Genomic DNA, 19,884 nt, shown 5'->3' on the forward strand with positions numbered 1-19,884 from the left:
CATTTGGACTAAATACTAAACAGTAGTAGTCACTTTTAGCCACAGTGGCTGCTGTTCAGCAAAAGTTACATAGTCGTGCCTTAAGCCTTGCAGCATTATCTGTGTTTTGTGGCAATATCATGGATATTTTCCTCATTTCCAAGTGTTCCCATTATTGAAGAATTTCTCTGCTGTTGTTTAATGAAATCCTTATTTAGTTGCACTAAAATGCTGACTTCCACTAGAGCACTTTGACCTCTTTAATTATCTAAATAACCCCTCTGCCAACTGGGTTTTATGGGCCTGCTGAACATCTGCAGACTCTTTCCTGTATAATATAATTAAAAGGAAACAGGAAAGATACTCTGTTTTGTTGCACTATCATGTTGTATTTTTGAGATGGAACTGTTAACTATTACTTTAAGTTTTGTAAAGTAATTTTCTCTCTCTCAGCACCCTGAACAATCCAGCAGATCAGATGGACGTGATTGGGGTAGGAGGGATTGACTTTGAGGACAACATCGCCAGGTTTTCCTCCAGAGGCATGACCACCTGGGTGAGTTACTGCAGGAACACACACTTTGCCACACAGTCTGTCCCACACAGACACACAGCATACCATTCATCAGTTTTAGAGCAGAGATCTACCTTAGAGATCTACTCTCTGCTTTTTGAGCTAGTCAACCATAATGTAGGCTCCTGATCCCTTATCCGCATTCCATCAGCCACTTACTGTAGAATAATGCACACACACGTGCGCACACACCACTTTTTTTTAATCTAACATAGCACAAAGCAGACGTCTGCTTTGGGATCTTATAAAGACTTCACTCTCTGATCCAGTCAGTCTCTCTGCCCTCTCAACCACTGTCAGCCAGCCATGAAGAGGCTCTCACTAAGCCACTCTGTTTTCCACCCTGAATACACTGAAAACATTGAAGACCTTCTTTCCTTCCCTCCCTTTTCTGTTCATTTTTACAATCTGCTCAGACCCTACCTTCTGTTTCTGCAGGGTACATGCTACTGTCAGTTATTATCACATATACAATCATTACCTGATGTCTACAGGAATGCCAATATTTTTAACAGTAGCAGAGTTTAGGGAGAGTCACAATGGCTTAAAGTTGCCTCTCTGATTAGAGTGCGACTTCATAGTGTAGGCGTAATGACATGAACTGAAACGTATGTTTAAGTGTGTGAATAAGAGCCAGTTTAAAATTTTGAATTATAGCTTTAGAAATGCTATCTAGAAAATATAATCTGATAATCTGATAAGTGTGTATAAACATGTATGTGGCAGAGAAACACAATTCCAAGCATTGGCACAATAAACTCTAAATGAATAAACATTTTTTTTTTGAATGTTTAGGCTACCTTCTGTGGTGCTTTACATACATTTTAAAGCAGACTAAGAGCGCTGTTAATTACATAGATGAAAATTATTTAAATTAGCAAAACAATAAACATGTGAGTCTTTCTACTGTTCCTCAGTGTCTATATCTAGCCACCCAAGCTTCCAACCACTTTGAACTCCTTTCCAGTCAGTCAGCCTCTAACTTTACGTCATCCTCTGTATCTGTGTCCCATCTCTGCAGGAGCTGCCAGGAGGCTATGGCAGAGTGAAACCTGATATCGTCACGTATGGTTCAGGCGTTCGCGGATCAGGGATGAAGGAGGGATGTCGCTCTCTGTCTGGCACCAGTGTGGCCTCTCCTGTAGTGGCTGGTGCTGTCACTCTTTTGGCCAGGTCAGTATCATCAACTGACTTTGATCTTATTATGCTTGCTAAAAAGACAGGAGTCTTAAACTGCGGGATTTTCATTAGGTTCTTGTTGGACTGTGTTTATCTATTTTTATTTAGTAGGTCTTTTTTAGGTGTAGTTTCTATGAGGTTAGATGTTATGCTTATTATTATTTTTATGTCAAGATATCACAGTTCCAGGATTCTTATCACTAGTAAGTAGGACTGGGTTTCATTTGAAGTCTTTTTGATAATAATGTAGATATAATACCTGAGTCTTGAACAATTACGAAAATGGTACTTTTGCTTTGTTATGCCTTACTTTAAGAAATAACACTAACCCCTTTAGCAATGCTAGCTAAGTGGCTCTAGAGATGAGAGTGTTGGTCTGTTGGTCAGTTGGTCTGCCACTTTGGTCCAGACTGAAAATTCTTGACAGTTATTGGACTACAATAGTTACAAAGTTTTGTATAGACATTCATGGTTCCCAGATGATGAATCTTAATGAATTAGTGATCCTCTGAGTGCCACCATGATGTTGACGTTTTGTTTTTTCACTCAGATATTGGATGGATTGCCATGACATTTGATACAAACGTTCATGTCCACCTCAGGATGAATTGTTATAACTTTGGTGATCACTTTATTTTTCCTGTAGCACCATCATTAAGTCAAAAATTTAATTTGTGCAGGGCTTTGGTTTATGACCAAATACCTGAAATACTAATGACATATTTGCAATTCTCTGGTTTGAGAGCGATCAGATTCATAATTAGAAAATACAGGGACCTAATTTATAAAACTGTGTGAGGAATCAATACCAAAAGTTTATGTGCACACAAAAGACAGAAAAGGTGTGTACCAAAAAATAATCAGATCTACGAAAGTGTTGACACACGCTTCTGCATGCAGATTTCCATTTTTAAATCACAGTCACGGTAAAAATGTGCGCACATGGACAAGCCATATATTGTAACATATCACTACATTCCCATAATTAATAAATTAATGTAAAACCCTATTTATATACAGTGTTCCCTGGAGAAGATGGCAATTAACAGAAATGAGGCCCCAGTTCTCCACAGTCTTAGGGGTTCTTAAGATGTAAATGTCAAATATTTGAAATGGAAAGCAGCCAAAATTTATATGTTTTAAATTATTTTTGGCAATCTAGTCATCAAGACATGGCATTTGTAGCATGGAGGGTCACTGGAGACTCGATGAGTAGTTTTAGATGAAGTGTGGCACTCTCTGAGCCTCTCTTGTGGTGGCTGATTTGATAACACTCAAAGTGAATGTGTCCAAGTGAGGGTGTTCTTACAGCTGACCTGTATAGGAGTTTGACATCAGATGATACACATAGTACTGAGGCTTGATGTGGTATAGTTACCTCCTGTACCGTAATCCTACATGAGGAGGCAGTTAAATGTGTCCCAGAGGAAGGAGGTGTGTCACGGATTGTCTGGTATTACACACACACACACACACACACATACACACACACACAAATACCAGCCCATACTTCTTTTTTCCTACAGCATTGTTCTGAATTAATATATGAGGACACCAGCTGACACACATATACATACTAACCTGTCCCCTTGTCTTCCAGCACCGTCCTGAACCGGAAGTTGGTGAATCCAGCCTCCATGAAGCAGGCTCTGATCGCATCGGCCCGCAGGCTGCCGGGGGTGAACATGTTTGAGCAGGGCCACGGGAAACTAGACCTGATCAGAGCCTATCAGATACTCAACAGCTATAGACCTCAGGCAAGGTAAATGTCTCAGTGCACATAGACACAAAAACGAGTGTCCTATAAAATCTGTATCAAACCATATTTCTGCAAGCCAGAGTTGAACCAATACATTGATCTGTAATCAAAATCTGATTTCAACTGGTCTGTGCGCTCTGTATGATGTACAGTAGAGATCAACATTAGAGAATGATTAATAAGTGCTTGATTTTTTTTTTTTTTTTTTTTTTTTTTTCCCCCCCCCCTCAAATACTGCAGACCTTCATTGCTCAAAATTTTAAGGATTATTAGCTGTGGCTACATCACGGTTACTAACGTTTTTTTTTTTTTTTTTAAATAAGCAAAGTAGTTAAACGAAAACCTTTTTTTTATGTTGTGGAAAATACAGCTATCAAAATTTGAGAACAGTAACCATTGCAGCAGAAAAGAAGCTTAAAAATTAAAAAAAAAAATAGTAGGAAGTGTAGAGGACCTTGCTTTGAGTTACATCAGCACATCTGAACCCACAGGATATCACCAGTTTCTTACACTGCTCTGGCTTGATCTTGTGCCACTCTACTTCGTTTCTTCCACAGTTTGGTAACTGTAGGGGGTTTTTTAGCGATAAGTTTTGTCGCCAATGATCTTCCAGAGATTCTCGAAAGGGTTCAGATCAGGACTCTTTGCTTGCCATTTCATTATTTCAGTTTTTTCAGCTTAGGGGACATGCTTCACCTCTTTTGCAGTATGAGAAGGCGCATTGTCTTGCATAAAAACTGCTGGCTGATTGAGAGATGCTTGCAGGGAAGGATGCGTGCTGCCGAAGGAGTTTCTGATAAACATTAGCATTCACCATGCCATGCAGCTGTATTAGAAACCCAACCTGTGCCGGAAAAAACATCCCCCAACACATGATGCTTTGTCCTTCAAACTTTACTGTCTTCTTCATACACTTTGGGTTTAGTCTTTGCCCAGTTCGACGCCAAACGTAATGTTTTCACATTGACCGAACTAAATTAAACTTGCTCTCATCACTAAAATGAATTTTGGACCAGTTCTCCTCCATCTAGCCTTTTGATTTTTGCTACTGATGAGAGGCTTGATAATTACATAAGGGACATTCTCTCAGATGGCAAGACACTGTATGCTGAGACAGAGCCTGTTCAGCGCTGAATCAGATAGCAATTTCAGCTGCAGTATTGAACCGATTCCCCATCAAGAGTCTACATATCATCCTTTTCTCTCATGCATTTGTTTTGCGTGGAATTTAAAGAAATAGGTGTCACTGTAAAGCTTAGATATTCTAGAAATCATTCTCTTGGAACAACGCGCTTAACTTGCACTGGCTGAAAGGGTCATCCCTTCGGCCTTTATCTGAACAACCTACTGTTGCAGGGCTTCAGTCACCTTAGAGCAGCTCGCCATCTTGCAAAATGAGTGTTGCCAGATAAATACGGTTTGTCAGATAATTAAGGCAATTATCAACAGGTGCCAGATTAGTACAGTTAACTGAAGTATCCCAAAGTGATTTCTGTTTTTGATCAGGTTTTTTTTTTTCTTTCAAATTGCTCATTTAAGTTTTTTATATTGTGATATAGAATATTTTTAAAGTATGAAATACGCTTCAACTACATCCTTTCTATTTAGCTAAGGATAACTATAAATTGGGATAAGCAGTGACTTTGAAAATTAGGAATATATAGTTTGTTCTCTAATTTTGATCTCTAGTTTGATTACATCTTACTTGTAATTAATGTCAGTATTTCATTAATTGTCTGTGGGAAGCCAGTAATATGAATTGATCTGAATACATCCTTTATATCAGGTTTCACACAAGTGTACATGAATACTCTTGTCTTATTTTTTCTTATCTTCAATATTCAGATAAGGATTTCAGCCATCTGTCTGAGTAAATGCTGGTTTGTGGCTTTTGAGACCCGTATGTGATCTCTATCTGGATAATGACCTGCAATCCTCTGGCCTTTGCATTTACACCTTCTATCAATAAGGGTTCTTGTTATCTTGATTCTGCCTGCAATGTGATCAGATCTCCATATGCAAATGAGTTAGACAGGGCTGGCAGACTTGTCAACGAACCTGCCATGTCTCAGGTGAAGGCAAACATTGCCATGGACAGGCGTCATTCATTTATAAATTACTTTTTGCGAGGGAAGACTTATAGGAACTGCTACTACTTGTAGAACCTGACCAAGATCCGATCACAATGTGAGCCAGACCAGCTACAGGTCAGGTCGATCCAGTTGCATACTGATCTTAATGCATTTGGTGTGCATTTAAACCTTGCATGAAAATGTAATTTTCCTTATCCAGATACAGATCACATCTTAATACCAAGCATAAATGAGGTCTTCTACCCTACTAAAAAAACTAAAAACTGTAAAACTTTTGTATTCACAGGATTCTGTCAAGAAATACTTACAGGACATCTGTTTTGGCATCTGTTACACATTACCTAACCTGTTCTTGTCTCCTCCCAGTCTTTCTCCCAGCTACATCGACCTGACAGAGTGTCCATACATGTGGCCTTATTGCTCTCAGCCCATCTACTATGGAGGAATGTCCACTATTGTCAATGTGACCATTCTTAATGGCATGGGAGTCACAGGCAGGATTGTCGACAAGGTGTGCACACAAAACAACACAATTCCTTGAATTGGATGGTTCTCAATTAAGACCAGTTGATTTACTAAAAAGTATTTTCTCAAGTGCTGTAAGAGGACAGGTGAAGGACGAGTTTAATCATTGACTGACCTGGTTTTGCATCTCGGTGAACTGAGTTGTTAAAGAAAATCATCATGCCTCTAAGTCTTCTAAAAGTTGCTCTCTCCTCTTCAGCCCATCTGGCAGCCCTACCTCCCCCAGAACGGTGATCACATTGATGTGGCAGTCTCCTATTCACCAGTGCTGTGGCCATGGGCTGGCTACCTGGCTGTGTCCATCTCTGTCGCCAAAAAAGCAGCATCATGGGAAGGAATTGCTCAAGGTCATGTGATGGTCACAGTAGCATCACCTGCAGAGAATGATGTGAGTCGCTGCAGCAACACCTGATTTCTGACTTCTGAGCTGCTAATTGTTTTTTTACAGCAGTGGTTCCCAGATTTTTCTGTCTGAAATACCCTTACATGCCTATCCGATGAGCTCAAGTACCCCTTCATCAACACCCATCATGTTCCAAATGTGTTAACTTCAATTTATTTTAAATAGTAGTATAAGTGAATATTTACAGTACTTTTTTCATACAATTGTCAAGGTTTAGGTTTTGTTTTGTCAAGTTAATAGTTACACTACTGCCACTTCAAGTGGCAGAAGCTGAACATTTTAACCATCTAATACTTTAGCAATCTATTTTGCCTGTTTATCTATTATTTTAGCTAATTATTTCAACTGTTTATCCATGCTCTTAGCTTAGTATTTCAGTTGATCATAAATGACTTTTATCCGTTTATCTAACTTTAGCCATTTAAGCAAAAATTGAAACATTATTTTGTCGTCTTTGTGAGTTTGCTAAATAGTTTTCATGCATTCTCGATGACAACACGTGGCTTTAATGCATTAAAACTCACTCAGGGTGGTGGGAGATTTGTACTGTGGAGTCAGTTGCATAATGGTTCTTGTGAAAGTACATTTACTAAAGATTTGCATCACACCTATTTGTGTGCTTATTTTTTGATTAAATCATAGTTTCAGTTTTAGATATTAATTTAGCTACAATCTTACCATGTAGGGGGTACTTGGAAACTACAAGTACATGCCAACGACAAGTACCCCAGTTGGGAATCATTGTTGTAGAGCATCTAGCAATGTGTAATTAATTACTCCATTTCAATTATGACGCAAACATTTTCTTGACCTTTCACCTCTCCAGTCTGAGGTGGGCGGGGAGCTGACTTCTACAGTCAAACTGCCCATTAAGGTGAAGATAGTGCCAACTCCCCCACGGAGTAAGAGGGTGTTGTGGGACCAATACCACAACCTGCGCTACCCACCTGGCTACTTTCCCCGAGACAACCTCCGTATGAAAAACGACCCACTAGACTGGTATGTGTTTGTAGATGTTTACTTGATTTCTGTAGTCTTTTTCATTAAACTAGTCTTGTCTCCCATCTGTCAGTTTGACATTCATTTAGTTTCAATTTCCTGGATACAAGTTTTGTCCTAAATCAACTCAGTGATATGTTTTGGATTATCTTTATGTTTCAAGGAATGGAGACCACATCCACACTAACTTCAGGGACATGTACCAGCACCTTAGGAGCATGGGGTACTTTGTTGAGGTGCTGGGAGCTCCCATCACCTGCTTTGATGCCAGCCAGTATGGTAAGAATTCACAGACTTAACAAACAACAACAGAATGTGAAGATTTGCACTTTAAAATGACTAATGCAGTTCGAGGCAGTTAATAAGGCCTTTTCTGTCAGTGCTGATTTCTTGTGACTTCGCAGAAGATGACAAACTAATGGGTTGTTTGCCTTTGTGTCCTTGCAGGCACATTGTTGATGGTGGACAGTGAGGAGGAGTATTTCCCAGAAGAGATCACCAAGCTGAGGAGAGACATTGACAACGGCCTGTCACTTATTATCTTTAGTGACTGGTACAACACCTCGGTCATGAGAAAGGTCAAGTTCTATGATGAAAACACGAGGTACTCAACTCTCTTTAAGAGTTTATTATTACATTGATATTGATACAGTAGCAATAACATTGGCTAATAAAAAGACCATAAAAACCTAACTTCCTTGGACTTACTATAGAGATGGTGTCCTATATAAATGCACAATTTTCTGACGAAATTGGAAGTTTTCGTTATTTTTACAGGAGAGATTTTTGTAAATGTTTTTTGCTTTTGTCTCTGGTTTGAAGTAGGCAGGACTCTGTAGTAAAGAAGATGATACCATGTGGTTCTATGCAGCAGTCACAATTCATCAATATTTGAACAAAATTCTGAAGTTGTGGGGTTTTTAGCTCATGCTTTAAATCAAATCTGATCAAACCACAACCACGTAGTCCTAATGAATCAGACTGAGTTTTTAACTGTTAAATTTAATAGTTTATACCTAAAGATGATTTTTTTATTTTTACAGTAACTTTAATTGTTTCTATTTAGTCACAAATATTTAATATTATAGAGAAGTACTTACAGTACTTGAAGTACTAAAAAACGTCATCACAAGGTACTGACAGAGAACTTTTATCTCACCCTTATCTTTAGGTTCAACCAGTTGTCTTTGTCTAATTTCGTTTGGAAAGCTGCTTCTTTTATTCATATTCATAAAAAGTCTGCTGAAAATCTCGCTTGAATATTAATGCCCGTGAAAACTGGGCTTCAAATGTTAGTATTTCTCTATAGCATTACAGATAAAGTGGTGCATATGTATTTAGACAGTGACACAACTTTCATAGTTTTGACTTTGTACACCAACACAACTGAAATTGAAACGAACGAATCCAGATGTAATTGAAGATTAGACTTTCAGCTTTAATTCAAAGGGTTTAACAAAAATATTGCATCAAACAATTAGGATTTATAGCCATTTTTATACATAGTCCCTCATTGTCAGAGCCTCTAAAGTAATTGGACTATTGACAATTGATCAGTTTCATGGCCAAGTGTAGCCTGTTCCCTTGTTATTTCATGATAAATTAAGCAGTTAAAAGGTCTGGAGTTGATTCCAAGTGTTGAAATTGCATTTGTAGCTGTTAATGGGAACACTTAATATGCGGTCCAAAGAGCTGTTGATGCAAATGAAAGAGAGGCCGTCATTAGGCTGAAAATACACAAGAAAACCTATAAGACAGATGGCAAAAACAAATCAACAATTTGGTAAACAGTCAAAGAGAAGGAATGCACTGGCAAGTTCAGCAGAAACCAAAAAGCCAGGAAGATCACGGAAGACAACTAAAGTGGATGATCACAGAATTTGGAGAAGAAAAACCTTCAAACCCACAACATCCAGCCAGGTCAAGAACACTCTCGAGGACGCAGGCGTATCATTGTCGAAGTCTACATTCAAGAGATGCCTTGATGAGTGTAAATACAGTGGGTTTACCACAAGGTGCAAACAACTGGTAACACTCAAGAACAGAAAGGCCAGATTAGACTTTACCAAAAAGCATCTAAAAAAAGCCTGCCCAGTTCGGAAACAAGATTCTTTGGACAGATGAAACCAAGATGAACTTGATCCAGAATGATGGGAAGAGAAGAGTATGGAGAAGGAAAGGAACAGCTCATTATCCAAAGCAAACCACATCATCTGTCAAACATGATGGAGGCAGTGTTATGACATGGGCATGTATGGCTGCCAATGGAACTGGTCAGTGGTGTTTATTGATGATGTGACTGTTGATAGAAATAGCAGGATGAATTCTGAAGTGTATAGGGCTATACAGTCTGCTCAGATGCAGCCAAATGCTGCAAAACTGATAGGATGGTGCTTCACAGTACAAGTGGATAATGACCCAAAACCTACTGCCAAAGCAACCCAAGAGCTTCTCAAGGTAAACACGTGGAATATACTTCAGTGGCCAAATCAGTCACCTGACCACAACCCAATTTTGCATGCTTTTCACTTACTGGAGACAAAACTGAGGGCAGAAAGGCCCTCAAACAAGCAGCAACTAAAAGGCGGCTGCAGTAAAGGCCTGGCAAAGCATCTCAAGGGAGGAAATTTGGTGATGCTCATGGTTTCCAGACTTCAGCCAGTCACTGACTGCAAAGGATTTTCTTACCAGTATTAAAAATAATCCTGATATTTACGATTTATAATGGAATCAACTCCAGACCTTTTTATCTGCTTAATTTGTTATGGAATAACAAGGGAACAGGCCACACTGGCCATGACACTGATCAATTGTCAGTTGTCCAATTACGTTTGAGTCTCTGAAGGTGAGAGACTATGTATAAAAATGACTGTAATTTCTAAACAGTTAAATCAATATTGTTGTAAAACCACTTGAATTAAAGCTGAAAGTCTACACTTTAATCACATCTTGATGGCTTCCATTCAAAAACAGAGGCAAAATTACAAAAATTGTGTCACTGACAAAATAATTACACACCTAACTGTGTGTGACGTAATAAGCAAAATCAAGCTTCTTTGCTTCATCATAGTTGTGTTTGATCAGATTTGGCTGACAGTGATCAAACAACCCAAGTCTTGAAAACTCTTGAAAAGCATTGAGTTGGTTATTAGTAATTAAGGTCTTACATTTAATTCACAAAAGTTTAAAATATTTTTCCCTTTCTTGCTGTAGAGAGTAATGTTTTTTATAAATGTTTGTATCCAATTGTCAGAAGGTGTTATACACCAATTAACTAAAAGTGGGATTGTCATAACAGAGGATTGTGCTCACAGGAGGGTGTACAATGCATTTGTGGAGTCTTAGCCAGCCTCTGGAACCATCAGACCTGTATCAAACAACATTGCTACTGCTAGCTACAGTAGGAAGCTCATAGTCCCGTAATGGCAAGTGTTGATTTTCGCAAAAACCTAAATAAATTAAACATTTTAATTAATCATTTATACTTATCCAGGTCTAGGTCCCATTAATTAAATTAATTATATCATTAAGAATTATTCTTACATACTGCTGGTAAGTACTGAATTAATTCCTTAGGGTTTTCCATCTTTCTTTCATACTTTGGCAGGTATGAACAGATATTAAATTAAATTTTATGTGGTATTAAAAATGTCCAAAAAAGTCCTATAATTAACTTGGTGAACACTGCAGAAACCCTGTTTTTCCATGAACCCTGCCCACTTCAAACAAATGAGAAGAACACAGAGAAAAAAATTGATTTCCGAAATCTCTCAATTGAAATAACCAAACCTGTTATAGCTTTGGCACAAAATAACATGTTAATGTTGGATTGTATCACGCATAGTACAAAGTGTATCTCTGTAAATAGATAATAAATATACAATATATAAATAGTAAAAAGCTGATTGAAAAAACAATTTTCAAGGACTTGAAGATTATTTTATAAATGGCACAAATTGGCACTGACTGATAAGATAACAGAGCTTTATGTTTTCAAAAATTTCCTGTCATTGTATATGTAGACCCGGATTCTATACACCGCTGCATTTCAGAACATTTTTAAGAAGTCGATTTTAAAAACAAAAACCAAAATTGCAGCCATAACAATTCCAAACAAACTCAATAAGTGATGCATAGTGTTTTTTGACTCATTGTAGTTTTTATTGTAGGGTTGTAGGAACTTTCCTGGTATAGTAGTGCTTTAAAGTTTTCTTCAGCTGTGGTGTCTCTGTATCTATTTCTTTAAAATGATCAATGTGTCATCTTCCTCCACCATGAGACAGGTCAATGATTAAACAGCCGTTACCTCAACAGTGCTTTCACTTGAGGCTTTATCGTGTTATTGTCATAGCAAGATAAACTGCGTTGTGTAGTTAACAGAATGGTGTATCACAGGTTCTGTCAAACTCGCTTTCTACAGTGCTACACTCTATTTATGCCTCCACGTTTTCTAATAGGTGTGATATATCAAGGCTTTTCAGATTCAGAGCCCCTCGTGCAGAGCTAACAATTTCTCACCAGTCCTAGCATTCATATCCCACCCAAGCTGTCGCACAATATCCACAGGATTATAAATCTTAAATACAGTTAAATATAGTCTTTACGTTTTCAAAATATTATGCTGAGTTATTCAGTTTTAATTGAATAGAGATTGTTAATTTGAGAGCTGTTCATTCACAGCTGCCTTTTCTGGACAAATTAATCCAGATATACACAATGGAATTAGCAACTCAACCTGTCACTGTATAAATGTTAACAATAGCAGTTATTCTTAAATTTCTTTACCTTATTGTTCTCATATGATTTTCTTTTAAATTTGCCATTTTTATCCTTATGACACCTGCTGACAACCTGGAGTTATTTTGAGCCAGATTGTTTCGGACTTAATCTTGATTAATTTATGTGCAAATGACCTTATTTTAATGTTTATTTTACTTAATCAATCCTCTGCTTTGTGATGGATGTTAAATTGAAAGTAAAGTTTGGTTCTGCTTATGTGTACCCTTCTGTGGAGGATTTCTTGATCGTTATTTTTGTTTATTTATATTTTTGTTGACCGAATTAATGGTTGTGGAAATGATTTTCTTGATGTAACCTGAAGGCAGTGGTGGATGCCAGACACAGGGGGTGCTAACATACCTGCTCTGAATGACCTGATCTCAGTGTGGGGGATGGCTTTCAGTGACGGGCTGTACGAGGGAGACTTCACCTTGGCTGACCATGACAGTAAGACATGCACAAAAATTCTCGTCATTTTCTTGCAGCATTATTCCTTTGGTCATCTTTGGTAAGTTTTGTTTTTAGAAAGTTATTTAGAAAATTCAAAAGTGTTCTCTCTCTCTGTTTCCCTCCCTCCCTCAGTGTACTACGCCTCAGGCTGCAGCATCGCCCGTTTCCCAGAAGATGGAATAGTCATTGCCAAGAATCTAAAGGACCAAGGTACCATCACCCCTCTTATGTCTGTATTGAATCCAGCTTAGAGTAGCTATGCAAGCTGACATGCAACTTTTTAATCTGTGGTTCTTTAGTTCAGATTTAACTCTACACTCTGTGTTGGTGTGGGTGTGGGTGTGGGGATGGGTTTGGGGGTGTGGGTGTGCGTGTGGGTGTGGGTGTGGTTGTGGGTGTGTGCGCGTGCGTGCGTGCATGCTTTTTTTCACAGGTCTGGAAGTGTTAAAGCAGGAGACAGCAGTGGTGGAGGGAGTTGCCATCCTCGGACTATACCAAACGCCATCTGACGGGGGAGGTCGTATTGCCCTGTACGGAGATTCTAACTGTATTGACGACAGCCACAGGCAGAAAGGTAATTTCTCCTTAGTGTGAGAGGATGTGTGAATGTTTTTGTACTTTTTATACGCAACAACATGCACAGCTGAGCTGATTGAGTAATATTTGGTTGTGTTTGATGTCCATCTCTCAGATTGTTTCTGGCTGCTAGACGCTCTCCTTCAGTATACTTCTTACAGTATGACCCCTCCCAGCCTTAGCCACTCCCACAGCAGGGTAGCACCTCCAACGGGCACCGAGCGCCCACTGCCACAGAGACTGGAAGGTGAGGAGGAAAATTACACAGTGCATTAATAGACCTGTCAATGTTATTTCAACTGTTTTTCCATCCTTGTTATTATGTCTCTCTTCAAAGCATCTTGTAAGCCCTACTTTTAGAGGAGTGCTATTATCACGATTATTAGGATATAGATATAATGGGACAAACCAGTATTTATTTATTCATGTATATACCCAAAAGCTTACACAGCTCCAGTGATGTGTGTTTAAGGAAAATATACATAGCCACTATTAAATAATTCCTCTTTTTAATTTTTGTTCTTTCTTTCTTTTGTCCTCTTTTTCTTCCTTTTTTCCTTTCCCCTTTCCTTTCTTTTATCCTTCCTTCTATTCTTCCGTCCTTCTCTCTAGGCAACCATCTTTACCGCTACTCCAAGGTTCTGGAGGCTCATCTAGGGGACCCTAAGCCCCGCCCACTACCAGCATGCCCCCACCTGTCTTGGGCAAAACCACAGCCAGTCAACGAGACAGCACCCAGGTAGGTCTGATGAAACTCTTGTTTCTTGAATTAGTTTTTCTTTATGTCTGCACTTGTTCAGCAAGTGGCAATTTAACGCACATCTCCCAAAGGTCACTTGTCACAGTAGATTCAGTGCTGTGATGTCTTTTTTTTTTTAGATTTTACATTGATGAATTTTCAATTTCTGTATGTTGGTTTCTTGCTTTCATGTTGGCTTTCTGTGTTCATGCTGACTTCCCACACGTCATGTTTCTCTACAAATCCAGAGCATAATAATGTATTTCCCTTTTTTGCACACTGCTGCTGTCAACATTTTAATAATTTTTCCCTCAGTCAGAGTACTAGGTAGAGGTAGGCATGTATCCCAGTAGAGGGGAGACATATTTCACGGACACAATGATACTATGAAGCTGTTGAATTGCACACAGTCTTGAATTTCGAACATGGAATTAGTCTCTGTTGGCAACAGCATTCTTTTTCCAACCTATCACCAGAGTGAATCGATGGAAGAGTGAGTCAAACTCATGGTTGTAGTAGACTGAACACAGACACACACATTTGCACACGCTTTCCATTTGGAATTTCTCACCCTTTCTCTTGTTTCTCTCTTTTTGTCCCTCTTGTGCTCTCAGTAATCTATGGAAGCACCAGAAGCTTCTCTCAGTGGATCTGGACAAGGTGGCTCTACCTAACGTGAGGGCATACCGTCCCCAGGTCAGACCTCTTTCTCCTGGAGAGAGTGGGGCCTGGGACATCCCTGGAGGTAACACACAGTTCAGAGTTATTACTTCTGTTAATATTTCTAGCAGCTTTTGCAGTGGAAATTGTATTAATGTAATACATAGAAGGAAAAATTTGTAACTAGTTTTTTCTTAAATTTTACATCATCAATTACCTATGTGGCTGGTTATTATAAATGAGAGAATGTATAAAAGGACAAGCTTATCATCAATAGAGCTGAGAGGTCTAATTTGCCACCAGCAGAGGCATAGACAGGTCATTTTTTCAACAGCTTAGAGCTACAAAATGATAAACTTTAGCATGTTTCTTTTAAAAATGCCATATGTTTCAGTCTTTATTGGTTAATGTAACAGATTATGGAAGCGAAAGAAATGGCTGTAGTATGTAAGATAAAGGTGGTTATTGATGAAGCCCCATGTGACCTCTGCCCCCCCCCCCCCCCCCAAGGGATAATGCCTGGTCACTACAACCAAGAAGTGGGCCAGACCATCCCTGTCTTTGCCTTCCTGGGAGCAATGGTCGTCCTCTCCTTTTTTGTGGTCCAACTTACCAAGGCCAAGAGCAAACCCAAGCGCAGAAAACCCCGCATCAAACGGCCCACATACCTCCAGCAGCAGCAGACAACAACTGGGAAAAACCCAACAGTTTGACCGGGGCGCAACTCTGAACTGCTGCTGAATGAGGAGCTGGGTTTACCTCCAAAACTGTTGAAAGGACAACTTGTGTTGAAAAGCAACATTGGAGGTTTGGAATTAAATGGATTGTAAAGAACTGTTGATGCAGACATCTGACTGTTCTTAAACTCAAGCCTGTCGGACGTGAACAACATCCAGGTGTCTGTTGGATGCTGAAACAGTTTTTGTGCCTCTTGTCTGTTCAAGGCTGTTCATGGGTGTTTGTGTGTTTGTGGACTAATGAACAGTATTAGACAGTGTTACACACATGATGTAAAACACACAGTACACACCTGACTAAAAAAAATGCCTGTTTCAGACATGTTGTCAACATTTCCCCCTCTCTTCTTTGACCAAACTGTTTCTTTATGAATGAAATGTGACTTTTATATTTATTGAATTTGTTCGTACCCTAACACACATACTCAGACACACACAAAACTACATTACATGCTGTGCACACTCAAGGATTAAATAGTTGGAATACACAATGATAGAAACACATCCCACACACATGCAATCATGTTTCAAACATGAGGGCCATTGTATGATGATGTCCTGCCCATATCTGTTTAAACTCACTGTCTTTTCATTGTTTTTGTATTTTCTATAATTAATGAACTTTGGCCAGACATTCTGTTTATACCCACCTTCATGATCTCATGGTCAACAAAGTAGCATTGACAGACTCGTTCAAATATATCTCATCAATTAAAAAAGCATTATCAAAGTGATCTGATGTCTTATTTATTATTGATAATTTTGTATTTATAATAAGGATTGTTATTGCAGTTTGTTTTGTAGTTACTCAGTTTTGTAACATGTAAAATGGCTATGTATTCATTGTCTCTAGAGAATTAACCTCAGGTGCCTACATTATCCACAATGCAACTCAACCACTGACAGTTCGTTTGGAGATTCACATGTGGTATACTTGAAGCAGCTAATGTAACCTTGAGTTGCAAGCCTCAACAAAGACAAGGAATTGGTTGCAGAGGGATGGTAACCTCACTTCTTTCTAGCCCCACATCCCCACATTTTTTTTTTTTTTAAAAACTTGTAGTCTTCAGCTCCATCTGACACTGACTCAAGTGAGATCACTTGAGGTAATTTATCAAATTTCACTCAGCTCTTCTCTGAAGCAGCAAAAAGCTTTATACAACTATTTTCAAATCCAACCCAAAGACCTGTAAACACAATTTGATGTGTAACATTTGTGGAGTTCTCCTTGAAGTTACGTGCAGATTTGTTCACATAAGTGAAGTAAACTTTAACTTGAGTTCAATTTTGGTGAACTTTGGCACACATTTGTGTCCCTGACCCACTGCAAACTATCTTGATGATAATGAACTTTGAGGGAATGGAGAGAACTAGAGAATCCAAAATAGTAAAAAAAGATCATCATATTGGCTGTGTTGGACAAGCCACAAGTGATCTACTACAATGTCATTCTTGATATGACCACCAGATGATGCCAAGATAAAAAAATTGTCAAATCTTGCATGATTTTTTTTTTTTTTTTTTTGAATTCTTACACATTTTGGCTTTAACAATATGATTGCCATGACATTTGCTTACCATATACATACAGAATTATTTATCCAGTTAAATCAGAAATAACTGGGAATTGCTTAGTCAGCAATAGCATCAGTTTTAGTCTTTATTTTTGTTGCAGTTTCTTGGAGGGTTGTTCATCAGTGTATTGCTGGCATCTCAAAGATGTGATGAAATGTGTCAAAACATTTCGTTACTGTCACCACAAGCACTTCAGCTTTGAAGGCTGAATAAAAAACGAGCTAATTCCTTTCCGTTCTGCAGGTTAGTAAAATGCATTCAGACTGTCTCCTTGATAGACTGTTGAGAAGGAATAATTGCATTCCTTTCTGTGGAGTATTAAAGATTGAATGGACTAATTCCTTCTCACTCATGGGTTTAGTATTGGTTATAGGCTGAATTCAGTGATGCAGATTGATTTCATCAGAGGTGATGTGTGTCGGTGTGTTTGGGGGTTTGAGCTTTGGCTCCTTATCCAAGCCTAATAGGCCAGATCTGCCTGTGAATCTGTCACCCGTCCTCTTGGATGACGGCCCAACTGGAGAACTAATCTCCCTCGGAACCTTGGGAAACTGGGAAATAACCCCGGAGCCAGCTAGCAGCGCTAACGAGATTTGGGAAAGCTGGTGGTGAGTGGAGGTCACATGCCTTCTTTCCCTCGACGGTTCCCAGATGCCAGGACTTCCTGTCAGGCCAATCAGGTCGCCTGCTCACATCCTGGACAGGCAGTTGAAAGAGACACCATGGTGGCTCTTAACTGAACCCCCCCCCCTAAGTCAGGGGATAACATTTCAACCTGAGGGGTCATGAATGTCTGCACTAAATTTCATTGCAATCCATCCAGTCCTTGAGATATCTCACTCAAAACCAAAAATTCCAAGTTCATGGTGGTCCTAGAGGAAAAATCTGGGGATCAACAAAGTTGGTAATATTTCATCCTTTGGGGACCATAACAGTCTGTACAGATTTCATGGCAATCCTTCTGATGACTGTGGAGATATTTCATTCTGAGCTAAAGTGGTGGATCGACCGACATTGCCATGCCTAGAGTCACATTGCTAGCATTTCTGATGAAAAGCATTCATTATCTCTGTAGATTTATTCTATTAACTGTTACTAACACAAAGTTTAGGACTTAGACTTGTTGTGAGATTTGTTAGTCATGACTCAGGACTTCATAGCCAAGACTTGAGACTTTATCCCACTTTGTCTTTCTCCCCATTGAAATTTTAAGGCAGGCCCATGATACTTAAGTTGTGAAAGAACCCCAATACACACAATTCTTCTTGCCTGTTAACTCCATACCTAATCCTGGTTTGTTGGATTGCTCCTATTCAAAGAGAATTTGTGAGATTAAATTGCTTTTCTTCTGTGTTCCTGTAAATCATAAACAGAAGGGTTATGAATGTAAATCAACAAATGACATTGTGCTTCAGTCGATGTCCTTCCTTTCCCTCAGGAAGCTGGCTCTAAGCTATGGGGTAAAATCTGTTACTCTGCAACTGTACAGCAGGAAATTGATTTATATAGCTTTTTCATTTTCACCCATGAAATTAAAAGTCAGAAATCCAATTTCCCAGATGAAATTAGGTAACTTTTATGCATTTTTTTGAATGAACTCAAATAAAGTATCTTTGGCTTTTGTACCACCAAATCAAAACTCTGTGCATGGAATTTACATGTTGATGTGGCCTCTTCTCGACTATTCAGTATTGTCCACTCTGTTGAGTAATTCTGGCTGCTTCATGTTAAATTCTCCTTCCAGACAAGACAAGAATCATGGAAACAAACAATCACGCTTTGTGTTGACATCAGAGAAATGATGAAAGCTTTTAAAGTAGTGGAAACACCGTGAGGGGAACAAGAAGGAAAAAAATGTTCAAGCAGCAGTTCCATTTCTATCATCTTCCACTGACTCTTAACGGCAATAAATTGTTGTAACTCTCCTCCCTGAGGATAAATAGCAGAAAACACTATTGGAGAGGCCTTTGCTGTACAGACCCCTCTCACATCCTTTCCTCAACACCCACGTAGAGGATAAATCTTGGTTGAAATGAGCAATGCATGCATGAAACCCTTCTTACCTGACCTACTCCACATTACTCTGCTCCATGTCAAATATAGCTAACATTTTTAACCCTTTGTTTTCATAGTCTTAAGTGTAAGGAGATGTTTCATCGCTGATCAGTCTAAACCCTTAAAAACAACCTTGTGCCTGTGGGACTCTCTGAACTACCTAATTCCTTGCTCCCGATTACCTTATGTCTGACTTTCACTGACTTAACTGCGTGTGATGGCTAGGACAGCCTGGATGCATTACATTCTGGCCCCACACAGACCTTTACCCCCACCCCAACTCTCTGATGGTCTTCTTATACCCTTTTGTCATCATTTGCTTTTTCCCCTCGGATCCTTCATGTTACATATTACACCTCTATCTTTTTATTTTATGTACTTGAGTGTGACACTGAGATTTTTTGTCCGATTGTACTTAATACATCCTCATCTTAGCTGTACTTTCTGTTTTATCCAGCTCCATCCATTCCTGTAGCGTTTCCATTCTTGTTCCTCTCATTTTGTTCTCCCTCATTTATTGTCATACCAGATTTGAGAGTGAGCCAGGGAACCCTCTCTCTCTCTCTCTCTCTCTCTCTCTCTCTCACACACACACACACACACACACACACACAATTTCAGGATTTTTAGGAAATTCAAATATACCGGCTACTGAGGAGAAGTTTGCAAAAAACTGACCAGCAATGACCATAGGCAACTGCAGTTCCCTATTTCATTAAGAGTTGTGATACAGTAAAGACGTTATTGTAATTTCTTTCACATTTAGAAACACAAATACCTCACTATTTAAATTAATCCCTAC

General features: G+C 39.0%; 1 protein-coding gene across 2 annotated transcripts in view; it reads left to right on the forward strand.

Moving 5' to 3' along the window:
- The window catches only part of mbtps1 (membrane-bound transcription factor peptidase, site 1), a 31,238-nt gene extending 15,059 nt beyond the window's left edge, over positions 1-16,179 (forward strand). The window contains exons 9-23 of one of the 2 annotated variants that reach the window (XM_040133559.1): positions 433-535; positions 1,575-1,726; positions 3,333-3,494; positions 5,951-6,095; positions 6,309-6,497; positions 7,339-7,511; positions 7,675-7,790; positions 7,959-8,115; positions 12,613-12,737; positions 12,873-12,950; positions 13,174-13,314; positions 13,432-13,563; positions 13,929-14,055; positions 14,670-14,800; positions 15,226-15,428. In XM_040133559.1, the coding sequence (XP_039989493.1) occupies positions 433-535; positions 1,575-1,726; positions 3,333-3,494; positions 5,951-6,095; positions 6,309-6,497; positions 7,339-7,511; positions 7,675-7,790; positions 7,959-8,115; positions 12,613-12,737; positions 12,873-12,950; positions 13,174-13,314; positions 13,432-13,563; positions 13,929-14,055; positions 14,670-14,800; positions 15,226-15,428 (2,134 nt within the window). Of the gene's footprint in view, positions 1-432; positions 536-1,574; positions 1,727-3,332; positions 3,495-5,950; positions 6,096-6,308; positions 6,498-7,338; positions 7,512-7,674; positions 7,791-7,958; positions 8,116-12,612; positions 12,738-12,872; positions 12,951-13,173; positions 13,315-13,431; positions 13,564-13,928; positions 14,056-14,669; positions 14,801-15,225 lie in introns of both variants that reach the window. The other variant, XM_040133560.1, reaches the window with a different exon arrangement.
- The last annotated feature ends 3,705 nt before the right edge of the window (positions 16,180-19,884 follow it).

Source organism: Xiphias gladius, chromosome 8 (assembly GCF_016859285.1).
Source record: "Xiphias gladius isolate SHS-SW01 ecotype Sanya breed wild chromosome 8, ASM1685928v1, whole genome shotgun sequence".
Lineage (NCBI taxonomy): Eukaryota > Metazoa > Chordata > Actinopteri > Istiophoriformes > Xiphiidae > Xiphias > Xiphias gladius.